The 17,500-nt window shown below is 43.7% G+C and overlaps 4 protein-coding genes across 4 annotated transcripts; 2 read left to right on the top strand and 2 right to left on the bottom strand.

Annotated features, from left to right (window-relative positions):
- Positions 1-6,241: 6,241 nt before the first annotated feature.
- MYCTH_66448 (uncharacterized protein) lies at positions 6,242-7,100 on the top strand. The gene is made up of 2 exons (XM_003661168.1): positions 6,242-6,546; positions 6,615-7,100. The coding sequence occupies exons 1-2, from the start codon at positions 6,340-6,342 to the stop codon at positions 6,771-6,773; spliced, it is 366 nt and encodes a 121-aa protein (XP_003661216.1). The 5' UTR covers positions 6,242-6,339; the 3' UTR covers positions 6,774-7,100.
- Positions 7,101-11,611: 4,511 nt separating this feature from the next.
- MYCTH_2124937 (uncharacterized protein) lies at positions 11,612-12,088 on the bottom strand (the record flags this gene model as incomplete). Its single annotated transcript, XM_003661167.1, has 2 exons — positions 11,612-11,986; positions 12,041-12,088. The coding sequence occupies 2 exons, from the start codon at positions 12,086-12,088 to the stop codon at positions 11,612-11,614; spliced, it is 423 nt and encodes a 140-aa protein (XP_003661215.1).
- A 246-nt stretch (positions 12,089-12,334) lies between these two features.
- Positions 12,335-12,844, bottom strand: MYCTH_2124936 (uncharacterized protein; the record flags this gene model as incomplete). The annotated part of the gene is made up of 2 exons (XM_003661166.1): positions 12,335-12,736; positions 12,833-12,844. The coding sequence occupies 2 exons, from the start codon at positions 12,842-12,844 to the stop codon at positions 12,335-12,337; spliced, it is 414 nt and encodes a 137-aa protein (XP_003661214.1).
- Positions 12,845-15,748: 2,904 nt separating this feature from the next.
- On the top strand, positions 15,749-17,017 carry MYCTH_2300339 (uncharacterized protein). Its single transcript, XM_003661165.1, has 2 exons — positions 15,749-16,160; positions 16,283-17,017. Exons 1-2 carry the CDS (start codon positions 16,011-16,013, stop codon positions 16,835-16,837), a joined length of 705 nt encoding a protein of 234 aa, XP_003661213.1. The 5' UTR covers positions 15,749-16,010; the 3' UTR covers positions 16,838-17,017.
- Positions 17,018-17,500: the final 483 nt, after the last annotated feature.

The raw sequence follows: 17,500 nt of genomic DNA, 5'->3' as shown, positions 1-17,500 counted from the left end.
ATTAAGTTACATGACAGCCCCCGATTCCTGCTATTCTACCGCCTCTAATTCGTCTAGATTTGACAAACCCCGTATAACCATATCTACCCCCTTCTCTACTAGGAACTCTCGTTATTTATAAACCCGAGTCAGACAGGCCAACGCCTCAGAAGCTTTATATTAATATTCTTGTAGCAAGGCTTCGGCCTCTTTCTCTTTAGCCTTTAAACGATATTACTTACGTATAATACGATCTACTACGTTACGATTAGAGATGTGCCCTTGTAAGAAAACAGGAACTTATAAAAAGAAACTAGAACGCTAGAACCATTATAAGCACGACCCTGATATACGTAAGCCTTGTAGCGACAAGATTTTTCAATTATCTTATATACTTGGTTGTACTCTATATAATGGGAACACGCTATTACTACGAACCCGTGATCGGAAATAAACTAAGCCAAATGCTCATAACAAATAGACGCTAGGGACCTGTGTGCGTTAGACGGCATGATTAATAGTATAACAAAGGCTAAGGAGAAAAACACATATAAGGAACGCAAGGGGTGTTAGCGCTATTTAAAACGGCCTAAAAGAGGGCTTTCGGGTCAAAAGCCTTGGAGGGAGGGCATCGTGTCATGGAAATATATATACAGATACTGCCTAGGCTACCAGCACAAACGGGCCAATCAAGCCGAAGGAACGAAAGGACCAATTACAACATAGGAAGCACAGTAATCACTACGCTCACCAGCAATTAGGGTGATCACCACCATACAATCACTCACGATCACCGTGATCAGGAGTGATCACTAAGATTATATATACATGTAGATAGTCACTCGTTACGGTGGACTCTGGGAGTTCACCAGTGGTAACAATCACAATCACAGTACTCATACCGAGCATTGCTGATTACTGTAAGAGACAACTCTAGTGTTGTTGTGAACCCTTTGGCTTCACCGAATCCCTCAGACGACCTGCCTGCTTGTCCCGCTCAATTTACCTTCGTCTGAACCCTTTCAGAAGAAGTCTGAGTTGGGTTTGTCACACACTATAGCTAGAATATCTATTATTTACTTAAGCGTTTATAAAGCTAATAGAGTTAAGGAAGATTAGAATAAGAAAAAAAGGTCTATCTATTCTTTTACTAATTTCTATAAACTTATCTTCTAAGTAGTTATAGTCTTCTAGCCCCCTTATAAGACTTTACTTAAGGGCTACTCTTTTCCCTACTCCTTGTCTTCTTTATTAGATAGGTCATCATCTTCCTTCTAATCTTTAGCCTTTAAGGTATTAATGTCGGTTCTTGACTAGTTCTATTATACTGGCCTTAAAGTAAGGGCAAAGTTATATTTAGTAATAAAGTGACCCTTCTACTTATATCAGATATATACTCTAGCTACTTATTAGGCTATATATACTTCTAGACTAACCTATTTCGCCTATAGGGCGTTACCTTTACGTTTTCCTACCCTATCCTTATTAGGTCCCTTTCTCTATAGGTTAGTATATAATAAGTTAATTCTAGTTATTAGTATATCTCTATCTATATCCTTCTTTCTCTATAGTATAGGTACTGCCTACTACCCTTATATCTACTAATACTTATTGCTAAGTCAAAGAGCCTTAAGATCTATAGTAATCTTATAATATTTCTTGACTACTATTATATAATTATCCTAAGGAATTCCTCGTCCGACTACTATATATTTAAGTTTTAAAGAGAGGCATTATTATAATTTAATTAGACGTAGCTTATCACTCTAAAGGAGACTACCTGCCTTTAATAGCTTGGCCTTAAACTAAATAATAAAGGCGGTAAATGGTTTGTCGTCTCTCTATTAAAGGAATTCTAGTTCTAATAGGGCTATCGTCTTCTTATAGGGGTCAGAGAAGATACTCTTAAGATATTAGAGGAACTTAATCAGATTATACCTAACTTTTAGGCCTATAAATTTATAGTAGGCTATAACCTAAGTCTATACCTAGCATGTAAGGTTTCCCTGGATAAAGACCTATTAGTCGTAATTAGAGCCGATAAAATCTCTATTAGCTATAAGGATATATTCCATTATACTCTTCTATACTATAAAGAGTTCCTTTTTACCATCGAAAGGTTGTCTAGTTAGGAGACGCTTCTACTACGGCCGGTAAGCTTTAAGGGGTACCTTAGCCGACTTAGGGGTTAGGATAGGTTAGGTTTAAGATGCTCGGAGAGTGTCGATCGTCGTATTCTACTATTCTATTACTACTTAAAGGGAGTAGACAAGCTCCTATGATTCTACTAAGCCTAAGGGCCTATATACTATCAAATCCGTTATAACTACGTTATCGATAACTCCTTTAGGGAGTTACTACTAGTAAGAAGGTAGTCAAAATGTAATATACTGGCCTTATGGCAACTGTAGATAAGTATATAATATTCTATTTGACTACTTTAGAGAGAAAAAGAAGGAAAAATACAAGAGTTGTATAGAGGAGTACCTTTTAACTAATATATATATATATGACCTAGGTAGGGCCTGGTTAGGCTCTGGGTTGGGTGCTAACCGGGCCTTGGCCGCGTATCCACCGGACGAGTTACAAACGAGTAATGAACGCTCTACGGACCCGTGGGGCGTGTGTAAGTAGGGCGGGGTAGGTCTATTCCAGTGTCTGGGCAAAGCCTAGGCATTGTCTAGCCTAGGTATAGCCTGGGCCTATAATAGAGTTTAGCTTAAAGCCGACAGATCTAATAATTTTCTAGGTAAGTAGAACCCCTAGAACTAAGTAGGTTCCTTGCTATTGGAAGCGTTTAAAGAAGTAGTAATAGAAGAGGAAGCTCCTAGATAAACTAGGTAGCTATAACTAAGCGACCGACTTACTAGATCTAAAGCCTAAGAGTAACGATGGCAATAGTAAGAGCTTATAGTCAAACTAACTAGAGGGAAACTACCTAGATTTTAATTTTCAAACTATTAATAGAAGTATAAGTTAACCCTATTTGATTTTATTTCTATTTACTCTTTACTATCTAAACCCCTAATTACCCCTTTTCTATACTACCTTTGCCTCTTTTCCTTAAATCTCTAATTCCCTATTTGTAAACGCTGTCTACCCTATTTATAAGCTACCTATTAATCCCTAACTATACTATCTAAATCCGTTAAAATTAGAGAGCTCTTTTTCTATATTACTAGCTAGACATTCTTTAGCTAGCTATTAAGGTTAAATTTAGCTTAACCTATAAGTTTAGGATTAGGATCTTAGGAACTATCTTTAATTATATCCTCTTATAAGTACTTCTTATTACTCTAGTAGTAGTTTTCGTACTATTTATCCAGGATAGGACCTATTAAAATGTAGCTATGGAATAGCTATATAGTATAGATAGTAATAGGCTTCTTATTCCTTGGAGGGATAACCTTAGTTATTGACCTTTGGTAGGACTATTTATAGGCCTAGTATAGTGCCGGATTCCTATATCCCTAATTAGCTCTTTCTTTAATTAAAGGGAGGAAGTCGTTCTTATATATCCCCGAATACCTAGATAAATAAACTAAGAACTCGGGCCTAGTAGGTAACTATGGTGTAAATCTACTAAGTAAACGGACTACCGTTATTAATTTCCACGAAAACTAGGTATAACCACTTCACTAGAGCTCCTTTATAGGTATAGAAGAATTCTATATAGGTAGGAGCAAGTCTTAGAATTCTAAACATTTGCTCTAAAGTATTAGGATTAGGGTTTAGCTCCTAGCGAATGTATAGGACTACCTATATCTTAGGGTGCTTAATAAAGAGAAATCTATAGTACGAAAGGAACAATTTATACTAGTACTATATTAAGGCTACCTCTAGGTAATCTAAAGGCATTAAAGGATTTTCTAGGTAAGCTACTCTTACTACCTATATGAACTTAAGAGGTATAAAGAACCGGTTATCCTAGGTAGTCGTCAAATCTACTAGTCGGTTAGTTATTAAGGGAAGTATAGGCTTAATATCCTTGTTAATTTCTATATCTTCCTAGATAGAGGATTTATATCTCTAGCGCTTAACTCTTTTGGTAGATATAATAGTCAAACTTACTTATAGGAGCTTATAGCAAGTTCGAAGGGGAAGTAATATAGGAAGAAGTAGTACTAGCTATCTAAGCAAAGGAAGACGATTATAAGCAAGAGTTAGTTAGAAAGGTAGAAAAGTAGGAAGAAGTTTAAGGAGAAATAGGGGATACTTATCCTTTAAGCAATTTAATAGTTAGAGTACTAGAACTACTAGACTTTCATTTAAGGAAGGTACGTCTAAGCTAGAATAACCTATTATATAATAGGTTATATTCCTTTATTACTACTAGATAAAATATAAGTTAAGGTCATTTCTTAAGGTTATAATAAAGAATAACCTAGTTATATAGAGGCTAATATAATTACCCATTAGATAGTACCAAAACTAGTAAATATAGCCTAGAATAGCTAGATAAGGAAGGTATCTAGGAGGAACTAGAAGGTCTATAAATACCCCTAACTTAACCCTCCTCCTCTCTCTCTTTTCTATAACTAATAACTATAAACTACAAATTACCGACTTATAAAAACGCTAAACAAAATGTCTTCTCTGCCTAGTCAGATGGCTAAGCGCTATTAGGTAAGTGTTTTACTAAGCGATTTATTTCCAAATATTAGTAGTCTAGGTTTTAAGCGACTCTATATAAGTCTTCTAATAGCAAATATATACGGGGATAACATTAGAGAGTTAGATCGAAGAGGAAGAGAAGGATCGGTTCCTCTCCTTCTAACTAGAGGGCTAAGCTAACTAAGTATAGGACTACCTTTACTCTTCCTAGGGGAGGATCTCGAAACCCTAAGGCTCTTTCTTTAGTACCTCCTTGCGATTTAGGTTCTAGGGAAAGAAATCGCTAACTACCTAGGGAGCGGTAATACCTAGAAGCTCTTTAACAAACCGTATACTAGGCTTATTCCCTATCTTAGGGAAGTTATAGCTAGAAGGCTAAAATGGCTTATAAGTCCTAGTCTTAAGACTAATAAGCGAATTATTAATTACCTATTTCCTTTATATATTAGGCTATATAACTAAGGGAAGATATACTTTGGCTAGTATTAGTATAATATTACTATAAGCCTATATAATATTAAAGGGCTTATATTAAGAAAGGAGTACTTAAATGGCTACGACCTCCTAAACTTGCTTTAATATATATTAGTATTATATAAGCTATATATCTATATTTTTTTGGAAGCTATTAGCAACCTGAAGCCTAAGTAGTTAGTACTACCCTTATGGAAATAGAAGGACACGGCTAGAAAACGATTCTAGGTGATCCTTTACCACTTATAATAATTATATTAGGCTATAGCTATATATAACTAGATAGAGTCCTATCTCTATTATATAGACTTCTATCCTTCCGATAAGTAGAGTCAAAAAGATCTATTTAAGACTCTATTGGATAAGGTTATTCTCCCTAGCTTTCTTTTTCTATTGCCTAAAGGTTATATATACTAACTAATAATATAGGTAATATTAAAGTAAAAAGGCTAGTAGGAATACAGTATCTAGGTTACTAAGTTTCATCGCTTCTACTTTTAGAAGATATAATAGGGAGATAAGGCTTAGCTTAAGCTCCTCTAGTAGAAGGGTCGTCTATATATAAGGCTAAAAGTAATAGAGGCTAAGAATAAGATATTAACGCTTTAGCTTAGAATAATCTAGATAGCTCTAGGCTATCTACCTAATAGCTCCCTTTGGCTAGAAAAGTTAAAAAACCCTTAAAGGGATATCTATCTGTGACGAACCCAACTCAGACTTCTTCTAAAAGGGTCCAGACGGAGGTGGATTGAGCGGGACAAGCAGGCGGGTCGTCTGAGGGATTCGGTGAAGCCAAAGGGTTCACAACAACACTTAGAGTTGTCTCTCACAGTAATCAGCAATGCTTGGTATGAGTACTGTGATTGTGATTGTTACCACTGGTGAACTCCCAGAGTCCACCATAACGAGTGACTAGCTAGCTATATATACACAATTGTCTGTCCTTCTTCAATAGTTATCACCAGTACCACTTCTCCTTTCACTTCGTGATTCTGCGTTGTCGACGGTGACATGTTATTATCACTAGTGAAGACCTTAGTCTTGGCGGTGATAATCTTCTGATTGGTCCGTCAAGTGATTAGCTGTCGGAATGTCCCGCGTCCTGGCTGCAGCCTGCCAGGCCGCCCATATGCTTATTCGTGACACGATACCCCTCCTTCAAGGCTTTCGACCCGAAAGCCCTCTTAGGCCGTTTCAAATAGCGCCAACAACCCTTCGCTTGTGAGTACTGCATTCTCCCTGTTTCTGCGTCGTGGTCGCCATGTTGACAAAATGCCGATAGAGAAACGGAAGTCGCATTCTGCACGTTACCGTGCTTCCCTTGCTCAGAACATCGCTGAGAACGGTTTTGTCGTTATGCCTTGCTCTTGGTGCGCGTCGCAAGGCCTCGTTTGCAAAATGATCGCGCGTACAAGCGTTGCGAAGCCTACGTTCGTCGAGGTCGTTTTTGCGATGGCTCTAGCATACCGCTTTCTTCCTATAAGCACGTCTCCTTTTCTTTTTTTTTTTTTTTTTCCTCTGAATGTGATTCCTGATGTTTGTTCTAGTGGATCGCATTCTCTAGGAGCAGCGTCGTATTAAGGATGCTGAACGTCGTGCCGAACTTGAGCTGGATGAATCTTAACGCCGTCTGGAAGAAGCCTAGCGCGAGTTGTCCGAAAAGCTTACGCGGCTCCGGCGTCTTCGTCAGCAGAAGGAGTTTTTAGTGGAGAAAGGTACCGACATGGTGGCGCGTGGTCTATCGACCTTAGACGAGTTGGAGGAGGTTGAGCAGCAAGAGACGCCTGCTATGCCCTCGTTATAGATTAATGATGCCGTCGATGCTATCGACTGGGGCGCCGTCTTTGGTTCTGTCCCGGGTTTTCCTTTGGTCGATCCGGATTCTACCGGTAGAACTGTTCCAGTTTCTCAGGGCAGTTCAAATTCTTGGCTAGTTCCTATGAGTTGTCCTCTGGTCCAAAATCAAGCCATTTGACCAGGTACTACAGTTCCCCATTGATGATACGTGAATCCAGAATTTCTTCGACGTCCCATTCTTCCTCTTCGTCCTCTGCTTCGATGTGTGTAGCAACCTTGGCGTTTTTTGGTGCTGGTTCGAGAAGTGAAATATGAAAAACATCTGTCCGTAGTCGCATAGATGACGGTAACGATAGTCAGTAGTTAGATGTCAAAATTCGTTCTTTGATAACGAAGGGTCCGACCTTCTTAAAGTCTAGCTTCGTGCTTGGTCGTTTGGTTCGCAAGTTTCGTGCGATTAGGTAGACTTTGTCTCCCCTCTCTAGGCAAGGTCCCTCGAGCCTGTGTTTGTCGTAGTAGTTCTTCATTCTGGTTTTAACAAACTCGAGTTCCTTCTTAAGCTTCTCGTGCAGTACGTGCATCTGTTCTACTTTGACTGCTGCTCTTGGCACTGTGACCTCTGGTCCTTGCCTAAGGTCTGCTTCGTATCCGTAGTTCGCAAAGAACGGTGTGACTTTGGTCGTTTCTGTTGGCGTCGTGTTGTAGGCGAGTTGTGCTGTTGGCAACAGCATGACCCAGTCGTTTTGCTGGTAGTTGACGTAAGAACGGAGATACTGTTTGACGATTTGGTTTAGTCGCTCTGTTTGTCCGTCGGTCTGTGGGTGATATGCCGTTGACAGTTTGCTGTTAACGCCTAATCGTTGCATTAACGCTTGCCAGAACTTCGATGCGAACTTGGTGTCTCTGTCGGTGATCCATTCTTGCGGCCAAGCATGCACTGATGTAACTTGCCGATAGATCACGTCTGCTAACTGTTCTGCTGTCCAGGACTCCTTGTAGGGAAAGAAATATGCCTACTTAGTCAGGCGATCTACTATAGTAAGAATACTATCGTAGATTACTCCTGTGGCCGTGTCCTTGGATTCTGGCAGCTTCGTAATGAAGTCCATCGTAACTGAACTCCATGGTTTGTCAGCTGTTGGTAGTGGCTGAAGTAGCCTATACGGCTTGTGTCGTGCCGTTTTGCTTCGATTGCAGATGTCGTAGTTCCGTACGACTTCCTTGACCCGTGCCGTTAACTGTGGAAAGTCGTAGTGTTTCTTGACTTGTGCGATAGTCTTCGTGACTCCTTTGTGTCCTCCGAGTTTTGACTCGTGGAGTTCTCGAATCATCCGCAGCTGTTGATCTTTGTCGTGGATGTACGCCTTGCCTCGGTACCAGAGTTTCCCATCTTTCTCTTCCACTTCGTCAGGTACCACTAGTCCGGGTGCTACTTGATACTATGCCTCGTTAATCCTTTCCTCTCGAAAGATTGCGCAGCATTCTAGGAACGAGTCAAGTGGATCATCTTCCACGGGTGTCTGCGTTTCGTGATGCAGCGTTCCGTCTGTTCGTTCCTTGAACAACGGTGGTGTCGTTCCCGTTCGTCCTTCCGTGTGATCCGTTCGTCGGCTTAAGATGTCTGCTCGTGCGTTTTCTTTGCCCTTCTTGTAGCGGATCTCGAAGTTGAATTCCGCGAGGAATTCTGCCCATCGTATTTGTCGTCCGTTGAGTTCCTTCGTCGTCGTAAAGTATCGCAAATTCTTGTGATCCATATACACTTATACCGGTTCAATCGTACCACTGAGGTATGGTCGCCATTCCTTGAAAGCTTCGACAATCGCAAGCAGTTCCTTGTCGTAGATCGGGTAATTGAGACGTGGTCCGTCGAGCTTCTTTGAAAAGAAGGCTACAGGATATAGCTTCCCTTGTTCGTCTCGTTGTCCCAATTGTCCTCCGATAGCGTAGTCTAAAGCGTCCGTTTCCACCTCAAATGACTTCTTAGGGTCTAGCAGTACCAGTACTAGGTCTTCAGTAATGGCGTTGCGGATCTGCGTGAATGCTTGCTCGTGTTGTTCTTCCTATTGGAATTCAGCATTCTTCTTGGTGAGTTCGTGCAAAGGTCGTGCGATCGCTCCAAAGTTCCTGATGAACATCCGGTAGAAGTTCGCAAATCCGATGAAACTTCGTACTTCCGTGACTGACGTCGGTCGTGGCCAATTCTTGATGGCTTCAACCTTTGAAGGTTCCATCCGGATTTGTCCCGGGGATATCTCGTATCCCAAAAACACCGTTTTCCTGACATGGAATTCGCTCTTTTCCTTGTTAACTGATAGCTTGTACGCGTGCAGCGCGTCCAGCACTGCTTTCACGTGCTTCCGGTGTTCGTCCATCGTCTTGGAGAAGATGAGTATGTCGTCGAGATAACATACCGCAAATTTGTCGAGAAAGGGTCGGATAGCTTGATCAATCAGGGCTTGGAACGTTGCCGGCGCGTTCGTAAGTCCAAATGGCATGACGAGGTACTTATAGTGGCTATAAGGTGTCCTAAAGGCCGTTTTCCACTCGTCGCCTTCTTTGATCCGTATATAGTTGTAGGCCGATGGCAAGTCAAGACGCGTGAAATATTGGGCTCCTGCCAACTAATCTCGGAGCCGTAAGATTAGCGGTAACGGGTATCGGTTTTTCACGGTCTGTTCGTTAAGTTGCCAATAGTCGACACATAACCGTAGCTTTCCGTCTTTCTTAGGCATAAACAGGATTAGGTAGCCTGCTGGCGATGTCGATAGGCGGATATGTCCTCTTCGAAGGTTCTCCTCCAAATATCGCTTAAGTTCTTCGTTCTGCGTCTGGCTCGTGTGGTAAATCTTGAAGAACTTCAGTCGTGCTCCTTCCTTGAGCTTGATCTCGTGATCCTATAGGCCGTGTTCTGGTAATCCTTCCAGATGCTTTAGTTCGAATGCTAGGTGTCCTTCGTATTCCTTTAGTACTTCCCCAGTCTTGTCTCGTCTCTCGGTTTTCTGGTAGTATGCGAACTTGGTTCCGTCCATGGCGATACTAGCGATTTCTCCTGTCTCAACCCACTGCTCCAATTGCAGTGCTCCACATTCGTCAACGGAGAGAACAGCTATCGGCGATTCAGCTTGTTCCTCTTGTCGCGATATCGATGTCGTTATGCCGCCTCTTCCAGAGTCCGTAGTGGTCTGCCTGCCACTGTCCGTCTCTTGCGGTGGATCCGTAGGACATGCCTTCCCCTGAGCATCGTCCGCTCGCGATCCTTGCGCGCTCCCCATCTCGCTGGTCGAATACGACTCCGTTCGGGGTCGCAGGTGGCCACCATTCTTCCAGCTAATGTCCGGGTCGTAATCTTCATGCCATGGTAACCCCAATATCATGTCTTTATCGTTGCCCATGTCCATAATGCTAAATACGACTGCTATGGTCTTTCCTACTACAGTGATGTCAATCGGTTCGGTCTCTCTACGTACCTATTGCGTCGGAAATGGCCCTTTGACTATGCCATGCTTCCGCTTCATTCTCCAGGGTATCCGCAGCTGATTTACAAGCGTCGGCGAAATCAGGTTCATCTCTGCTCCACTGTCCACTAGTGCGAGCATTTCGTGCTGTTTCTACTGTGCTGTTATCCACAATCGCTTGTCTTGCCGCCGTCGTCCAAAGATTACGGCGATTTCCCATGTTCCTGCCGGGAGGTCTCGATATAGTGGTCTCTTGCGCCAGTTCCTCCTGTACTACGCTACCACTCGCCACTACGCGGGCGTTAATGGTTTCCGGGCCCCTCGAAGGGCCCTGACCCGTTTCCCAGGTCAGTACTGACCTCTTCGGTTGTTCGGCTAATAGCGGCTTCGTTAATCGTGCTCATTTCCGTGAGCCATTAAGTGCTTGCGGCTTCCTACCATTGGGTCCGTTCTGCTTTCCGTCGTGCGTGCCATAGCTTCGTCTAAAGCTCCCGAATTCGCAATTTCTTTTCGTCCGCGTGATAGAGGCAATCGTTGCTCCAGCATGAGTCCCATATGTCTCGTCCGGTTCCGCAGTGCCTAGGCCAGACTCGTTTTGGAACTACCGTGATGCCTTCTAGATTACGAGTTTCGATCTTCTAGAGCAATTCGGCCGCTCTGTTTCCTATATCGTAGACCTATTCCACAGGGCACAAGTCTCCGTCCCTGTTTTCCTGTCAGGTCGGCTAGTGATTGTTTTCGAATTTGTCGCGGAAGTGATATCGGCATTCGTATACCACACACTAGAACCAGGGCACTTATACATGTGCCTTATGTCGCGGGTGCAGTCGCGTAGCGTCGCCTAGAAGGTATTGGAATTCTTTCCCGAATCCTTCCCATTGTACGTAGACCGTAGGTACTCTAATGCTAAGGTAGGAGTGTTTCTTCTAGTAGCTTTCCCACGTACGTTCGTCTTTTCCGCGGTTCGCTCACATAAACTAGTATTCTAGGTTCCGCACGTCGTTGCTAAGTTGCTAGCCGTCAAGATGCTCGGTATAGCTATCGGGCCCATTATATATCACGGGCTATTCTCCTTTGATAGTTTCCACGATACGTCGGAGTTCCCTCATTTCGTCCTTCATCTCATCGCTCTGCTAGGCAAGTCGAGTCAAGCGTTCATCCCGTTCGCGCAGTTCCGTATTAAGTCGGAAAACTTCGTTACGATACCATTCGATTCGTTCCTAGAGGAATAGAGCATCAGGTCCAGGTCTTTCGATTCCTTGGGTGTCGGTTGTCCACGATCTATCCCGCCTCTACGTGACCGTAAAACCCCACTGTCCTAAGGCCGGGAGAATCGAAGCTGGCGGTGCATATTCTCCTGCCATGTCCCATTCGGCAAGACCTGTCTCTGGATCCACAGTGACCAGTTCGGAGTTCGGTGCTTGTTCGTCTTCACCGTTGCCGTCGTGTCTGAGACTGTCCGTGTCACTGCCCTTGTCTTCGTAGCTCGTGGCCGCTACTTCGATGACGTCCTTAGTGGTTTCGTCGATGGCCGCAATTTCCTTTCCCGGGGTTAGTTTCCATCCTTTCTTCGGGCTTCGGCATTCTCGCTTGTAGTGCCCTTTCTTTCTGTAGTTGTAGCAGGTAACATTGGACTTGTCTTTGGTCGTCTTCTTCTGGTCTTGCTTCTACGCTACGTCCACATCTATAGCTCCAGGGTACGTCCCGTACGAAGTACTGACGTACGCTCGCTTTTTCTTGTCGTTGGCCTTAACCGTGGTTCCGTTCATTCGACCTCGTTTCTACTGCTCTCGTGCGTAGAGTCGATCATCGATTCTGATGGCCTGCGCGATGTATTCATCTAGAGTCTCAGGCCGATCGTACTTATACAGCTCGTCCTTGACCTTTTCCTTCAAGCCATTATAGAACAATTGCATCAACGCCTCGTCGTTAAGCTGAGACTTGAGCATGTCCTATCTAAATTGTACGGCGTAGGAGGCTGCTGACTTGGTCTGTCGGAGATTGGCGAGTCTTTCTTACGCATGAATCTTCTCGTCTTTGTCACCAAAAACCTTCCGAAGCTCTTCTTCGAAACGGTCGTAGGACCGAAAGACTGCCTGCGTGAACGCGTCTCGGTCGTCTTTATCTTCCTCGGTGAGATAGTCGTTCCACGTAGGCTCGAACCATCTAAGTGCCTTGCCCTCTAGTCTCGTGGCTACGTAGAGGACTTTGGCTTTGTCATCCGGAAACTTGTCGTCATTAAGCCGGAAGTAGGATCGGAGGTTTGTTAGGAATCCTGCGAGATCCTCCTTGGTTCCTCCGTATTTGCTAGGTGGTTCGATCTTGATGCGCTTCACTTTGGCGCCCTCGAGTGCCTCGATTTTGGCGTAGGCCTCGTTAACCAACTTCTGCGAGTACTTTTCGCGGTTCTCGAGTTCCTTGATTCGAGCTTAAGCAGCCTTGTCTCTCTAGTCCAACTCCTAAACCCGCTGCTGGAGTTGACCAAGCTAAGTGAGCAGCTGTTCGGCCGTGACGTCGGTAGCCATGTCGATGTCGAGGTCGAAGTCACCTCCGTTCTGAACTATGACAGAACAAAGGGAGTGGTAACAACGTGTGACGAACCCAACTCAGACTTCTTCTGAAAGGGTCCAGACGGAGGTGGATTGAGCGGGACAAGCAGGCGGGTCGTCTGAGGGATTCGGTGAAGCCAAAGGGTTCACAACAACACTTAGAGTTGTCTCTCACAGTAATCAGCAATGCTTGGTATGAGTACTGTGATTGTGATTGTTACCACTGGTGAACTCCCAGAGTCCACCATAACGAGTGACTAGCTAGCTATATATACATAATTGTCTGTCCTTCTTCAATAGTTATCACCAGTACCACTTCTCCTTTCACTTCGTGATTCTGCGTTGTCGACGGTGATATGTTATTATCACCAGTGAAGACCTTAGTCTTGGCGGTGATAATCTTCTGATTGGTCCGTCAAGTGATTGGCTGTCGGAATGTCCCGCGTCCTGGCTGCAGCCTGCCAGGCCGCCCATGTGCTTATTCGTGACACTATCTCTATTAACTACCTAGGTAGCCTATAGATAAGCTACTTTATAGGCTACCGGTTTTATAACTATAGCTATAGCTAGGATAGGCAAAATCAGTTATCTCTATCTAGATAGAGGAAAGAGAAGACAATCTACTACTAATAAAGGAGTAACTAGTTATAAAAAAGGATTACTAGGTCCTCCTAGATAATACTATCTAGCAGTTTCTTAATAAGGTGCCTAAGGGACTTAGGCCGCCTTAGCTACTCTAATAGGTACTTAAGTACCCTTATAAGCTAAAGATAGCTATTTACTAGCGTATAGTAAAATAAGTAGAGGAGTAACTTATAGCTATAGAAGGATAAAGAAAACCTTTGAGGTTATAATAGTAGTAACTAGTAAAATAGGTGCCTTTAATAATATAATAGCCGCCTAGTTAGACTAAGACAAAGCCAAGTAAGCTGGTATGGATATAGGAGATACGCTTAACCTAAGCCGCTAAGAAAGGACAGGCTTATTAGCATCGTCCTAACGATAATCCTACCAAATAGACTTAGCCCCTACTATTCGAACGTTTAAGGCCTAAAGATCTTAAGCTAGTTCCTAAGTACCTACTATAGTTCATAGGCTAGGATACACTAGATACTAAAGTAAAAGCCTGGTAAAGGCATTAGGCGTCTAAGAAACGACCCTTACCTAAAGGTAATAATAGAGCTAAGTAGGCTAGGTATTATAAGGAACGTAAGTAAAGTTTTAGGTCCGAATTCGCTAGTAAGAGCCTTAAGGCAAATTTAAAGGGGAAGTATAGACTAGGGCTAGAAGTTCTTAATATAACTAGAGGGGCATAAAGTATAGTTTTGTTTTTTCGGTTCTATAGAGCTTTATTATATATAATAGGTATAAATAGGGGTTACCTATCCAGGGGTGCTAGATAGATAGGTAAAGATAATAGATAACTTTTAATACTCGTTTTACTCTAATAGATTAGAGTAATAGGATATAGTTCTTCTTTCTTTTATAAGTTATAGATATTTTTTTCCACGTAAGTAGACTCTTCTATACCTATCTAGAGGGATATCGCTATCGCTACCTTTGCCCTTATCGTCGTTACCGTCTAGATGGTCGGACTTGCCTACTATGACTGCGAATACTCGGACGCCTTGGACTTTTTAAGCCGAAGCTCTTCCTTATCTAACTAGACAAAGGTTTGGTTCTAGAGGTGCTAAGTAGTGCCCTAGAGGGTTAGTACTAGCTTACTATAGTTAAATTAACTAGGAATTTAATAGGTATTTAGCTCTAGACTTCCTATAGTACTATAGCTATCTAAGCTACTATCTTAATCTAATGTTACCTTTTAGAGATTCTTATCTTTATCTAGTGCTAGATATTCTTAATTAGAATAAGGTCTAGGCTCTATAGTAGCTATTAAAGTAGCTAAACCTTAGCAGCCCTCTTTAATAGTTAAATAAACCTCCTATAGTAATATATTACCCTATTCTCTTATAATTATACCTTAGAGCTATATATTAACCTTATCTTATTATAGAAAGGAAAGAAGTATAGTATAAAGATCTAGTTAGTATATTTAAGTTAGTTTAACTAGGTACCCTAGGGTAAGATAATAAGAGATCCCTTATATAGCCTATAAAAACAACCTTAAATACTAACTTTGGTTTAGCTGCTTTTAAAGGTAGGGAGTAGATAATTAGGATAGTATTTCTCTTATAGGCTTTATATAATATAGACTATATAGCTCTCCTAGCTAATTTCAAAGTAGGCCTTATCTAACTAGTAAACTAGGGCCTAAAGAGTCTATTTATTCTATTTAGCAAAGAGGAGCCATTTTTTTATATTAATAGCTAAAATATATAGCTTTTTCTATACCTTATAATGACCTTTTCTAAACTTCTTAAGGATAGCTTAAATAATAAAGTTACTAATCTACTAGCTAGATTTAGAAGGCATTATAAGTAATTTAAAGATATCTATTTGGTAGATTATTATATACTATAGAAGATACCAGATAGCTTGATTATTTAACTTAGATAGTCTTCTAGATCTAGGCTTTGATTAGAATAGCTTATTAGCTCTATTAGTAAGGTTATATTTAACTTTCGAGATAGTATAGTTAATAGTCTGTTTTGATAAGCTAGTATAGGCTATAATAGTATCTCCTTTTAATCTGGCTAAATGGAGGCCATAAATTAGGGATCTCTAGGCTTCTATAAGTTCCCTGCGAGTAGTCTTTGGTCTGGGAGCTATCTTATAATATTGAAGAGGAGGTTGAAGATAGAAAAGTCGGTGTAACTGTTGTTAAAGTTGAAGAGGGGGTAGTTGGTTGACCCGATTTGGAAGTCGCTTACCAGGGTTAAAGTGGGCAAACACTTTTCTGACCCCACTGTACATAACTACATACTACACTACGTAGTAGTAATCCTAGTGTCTGCCTCCTTACTGGAGCTTGTTGGACATGGATGAGGCCCATGCGCGCAGGGCGGGGTCCCCACTACCTGATCGGACACCACAGCGGGTCCGAGCAGCTGACAGCGCCTACTAGCAGTAGTGAGTTTTCAGCAATTAAGCTTGAATCTCTTTTGACAGGTCGACGGCACTTCGGCGTGGACCAAACCCGAGGAAGAACAGAGGGCGCTCGGCGACCAGGCAACCCCCGGAGATGTCTCTTTCACAAGCGGGCCCTACAGCAGCTAAGCTGCGCAGCATCCTCGTCAAGGTGACACCCGCGCCGACGACGCTCTCGGAACGGCGTGCAGTCCTCGGAGTGCTGAAGAAGTACGCCGACGTCGAGGTCTTCAAGAAGCTCCATGTTCGTCACCGATGCACACCCCTTTCCTCCTCTTCCAAACCAGGGAAAAAGAGAAAAATAGAAAAGATGGAAAGACTAGGAAAAGAAAAAGAAAAACCCAAGCTGACCATTTGGATTGTCAGGACCCTTCCCACTTCGTTTCCATCGTCGCCCAGCCGCAGATGGCCCTCAACCTGGTCGCCAAGAGCCCACTCGAGTTCGAATACGCTGCTCGACAGTCGGCCAGCACGCGCACTGCCGCCGCCGCCACGACGCCGGAGCCCAAGACGTTCCTCGTCAAGATAGTCGAAAACCCCGCCTACAAGCACCGCACCCACATCCGCGAGTCCCTCACCTACGGCCGCTGGCCCGAGCACGAGCAGCAGCGCAAGCAGCGGGACGCCGACGCGCAGTTATTCGCCATGGACTCGATGCCGCGGGCCGCGCTCGGCGCCGTCTGTCCCCCGGGCATCGCCTCGGCCGGTCTGGCAGACTGGGAGAGCGCGGGCCAGCTGGCGGAGGATGATGGGCTGGCGACGTGGCTGTCGGGCAAAGTCGACTTTGTGCAGGCGAGGCAGATGAAGCGGGCCAGGAACGCGACGGCGTTTGAGAGTCTTGTCGAGGCGTATGAGAGGCGGAGGAACGAGGGGAAGACGTCGCCTGCAGTGAGCGCCGCACGCGCTGCCGACGGTTCCTGACGACAAAAAAAAAAGCAAACAGAACGGACAGAGTGCGCCTCACCTTTCGGAGCACCGCGTTTCTTTTCTTCTCGGTCGCATTAAGGAAGAGCGCGAGATCTTATCCTGCGGCCCGGAATCGGCACAGCAGACCGGGCTCTCAAAGGGGGTCGCCCATGCGTGTGGGATATTTCACCACGGCGGACCGTCACGCAAACCATCTTCAGACCCTGATCGCACTTGCAGCGATCACCGCCACGAGTTTACTACACTATTTCTAGCTCTCTGGGATTACCCTTCCTCCCAAAACGGTTCGCCACCCTATTGGATGCGACTGGTGCGTGTCCGATCGTGGCTGAGCCCTTCTCCCCCGCAGAGAAATGCGAAGAAAAGGCAGCACTTCAGCCGCAGGACGCGTAATAATCACAACACTTCGGTCTCTGCTCGCAGAGAAGGTAGCCCATTCACTCTCGAATGCTGTGCCCTCCACAAGCAGTACCGCTCTCTCGAGTGGAGGCCATAAGACATGGCGTGCAGCGCCACGGCTGGTTGTCGTAAGTTGGAGGCCGCCGACGCGGGACACGGATGGTCCCGAGACGTCTGATTCTCCGAATCTAGAATGGAACAACCCGCCTGATACACTGCAGGATCTACTGCAAGTAGTGTGACTCGGGCTACTGATGA

Source organism: Thermothelomyces thermophilus, chromosome 2, assembly GCF_000226095.1.
Source record: "Thermothelomyces thermophilus ATCC 42464 chromosome 2, complete sequence".
In the NCBI taxonomy this organism is placed as follows: domain Eukaryota; kingdom Fungi; phylum Ascomycota; class Sordariomycetes; order Sordariales; family Chaetomiaceae; genus Thermothelomyces; species Thermothelomyces thermophilus.
Note: the sequence above shows the minus strand (reverse complement) of the source record. Positions and strands in the feature narration are given on the sequence as shown.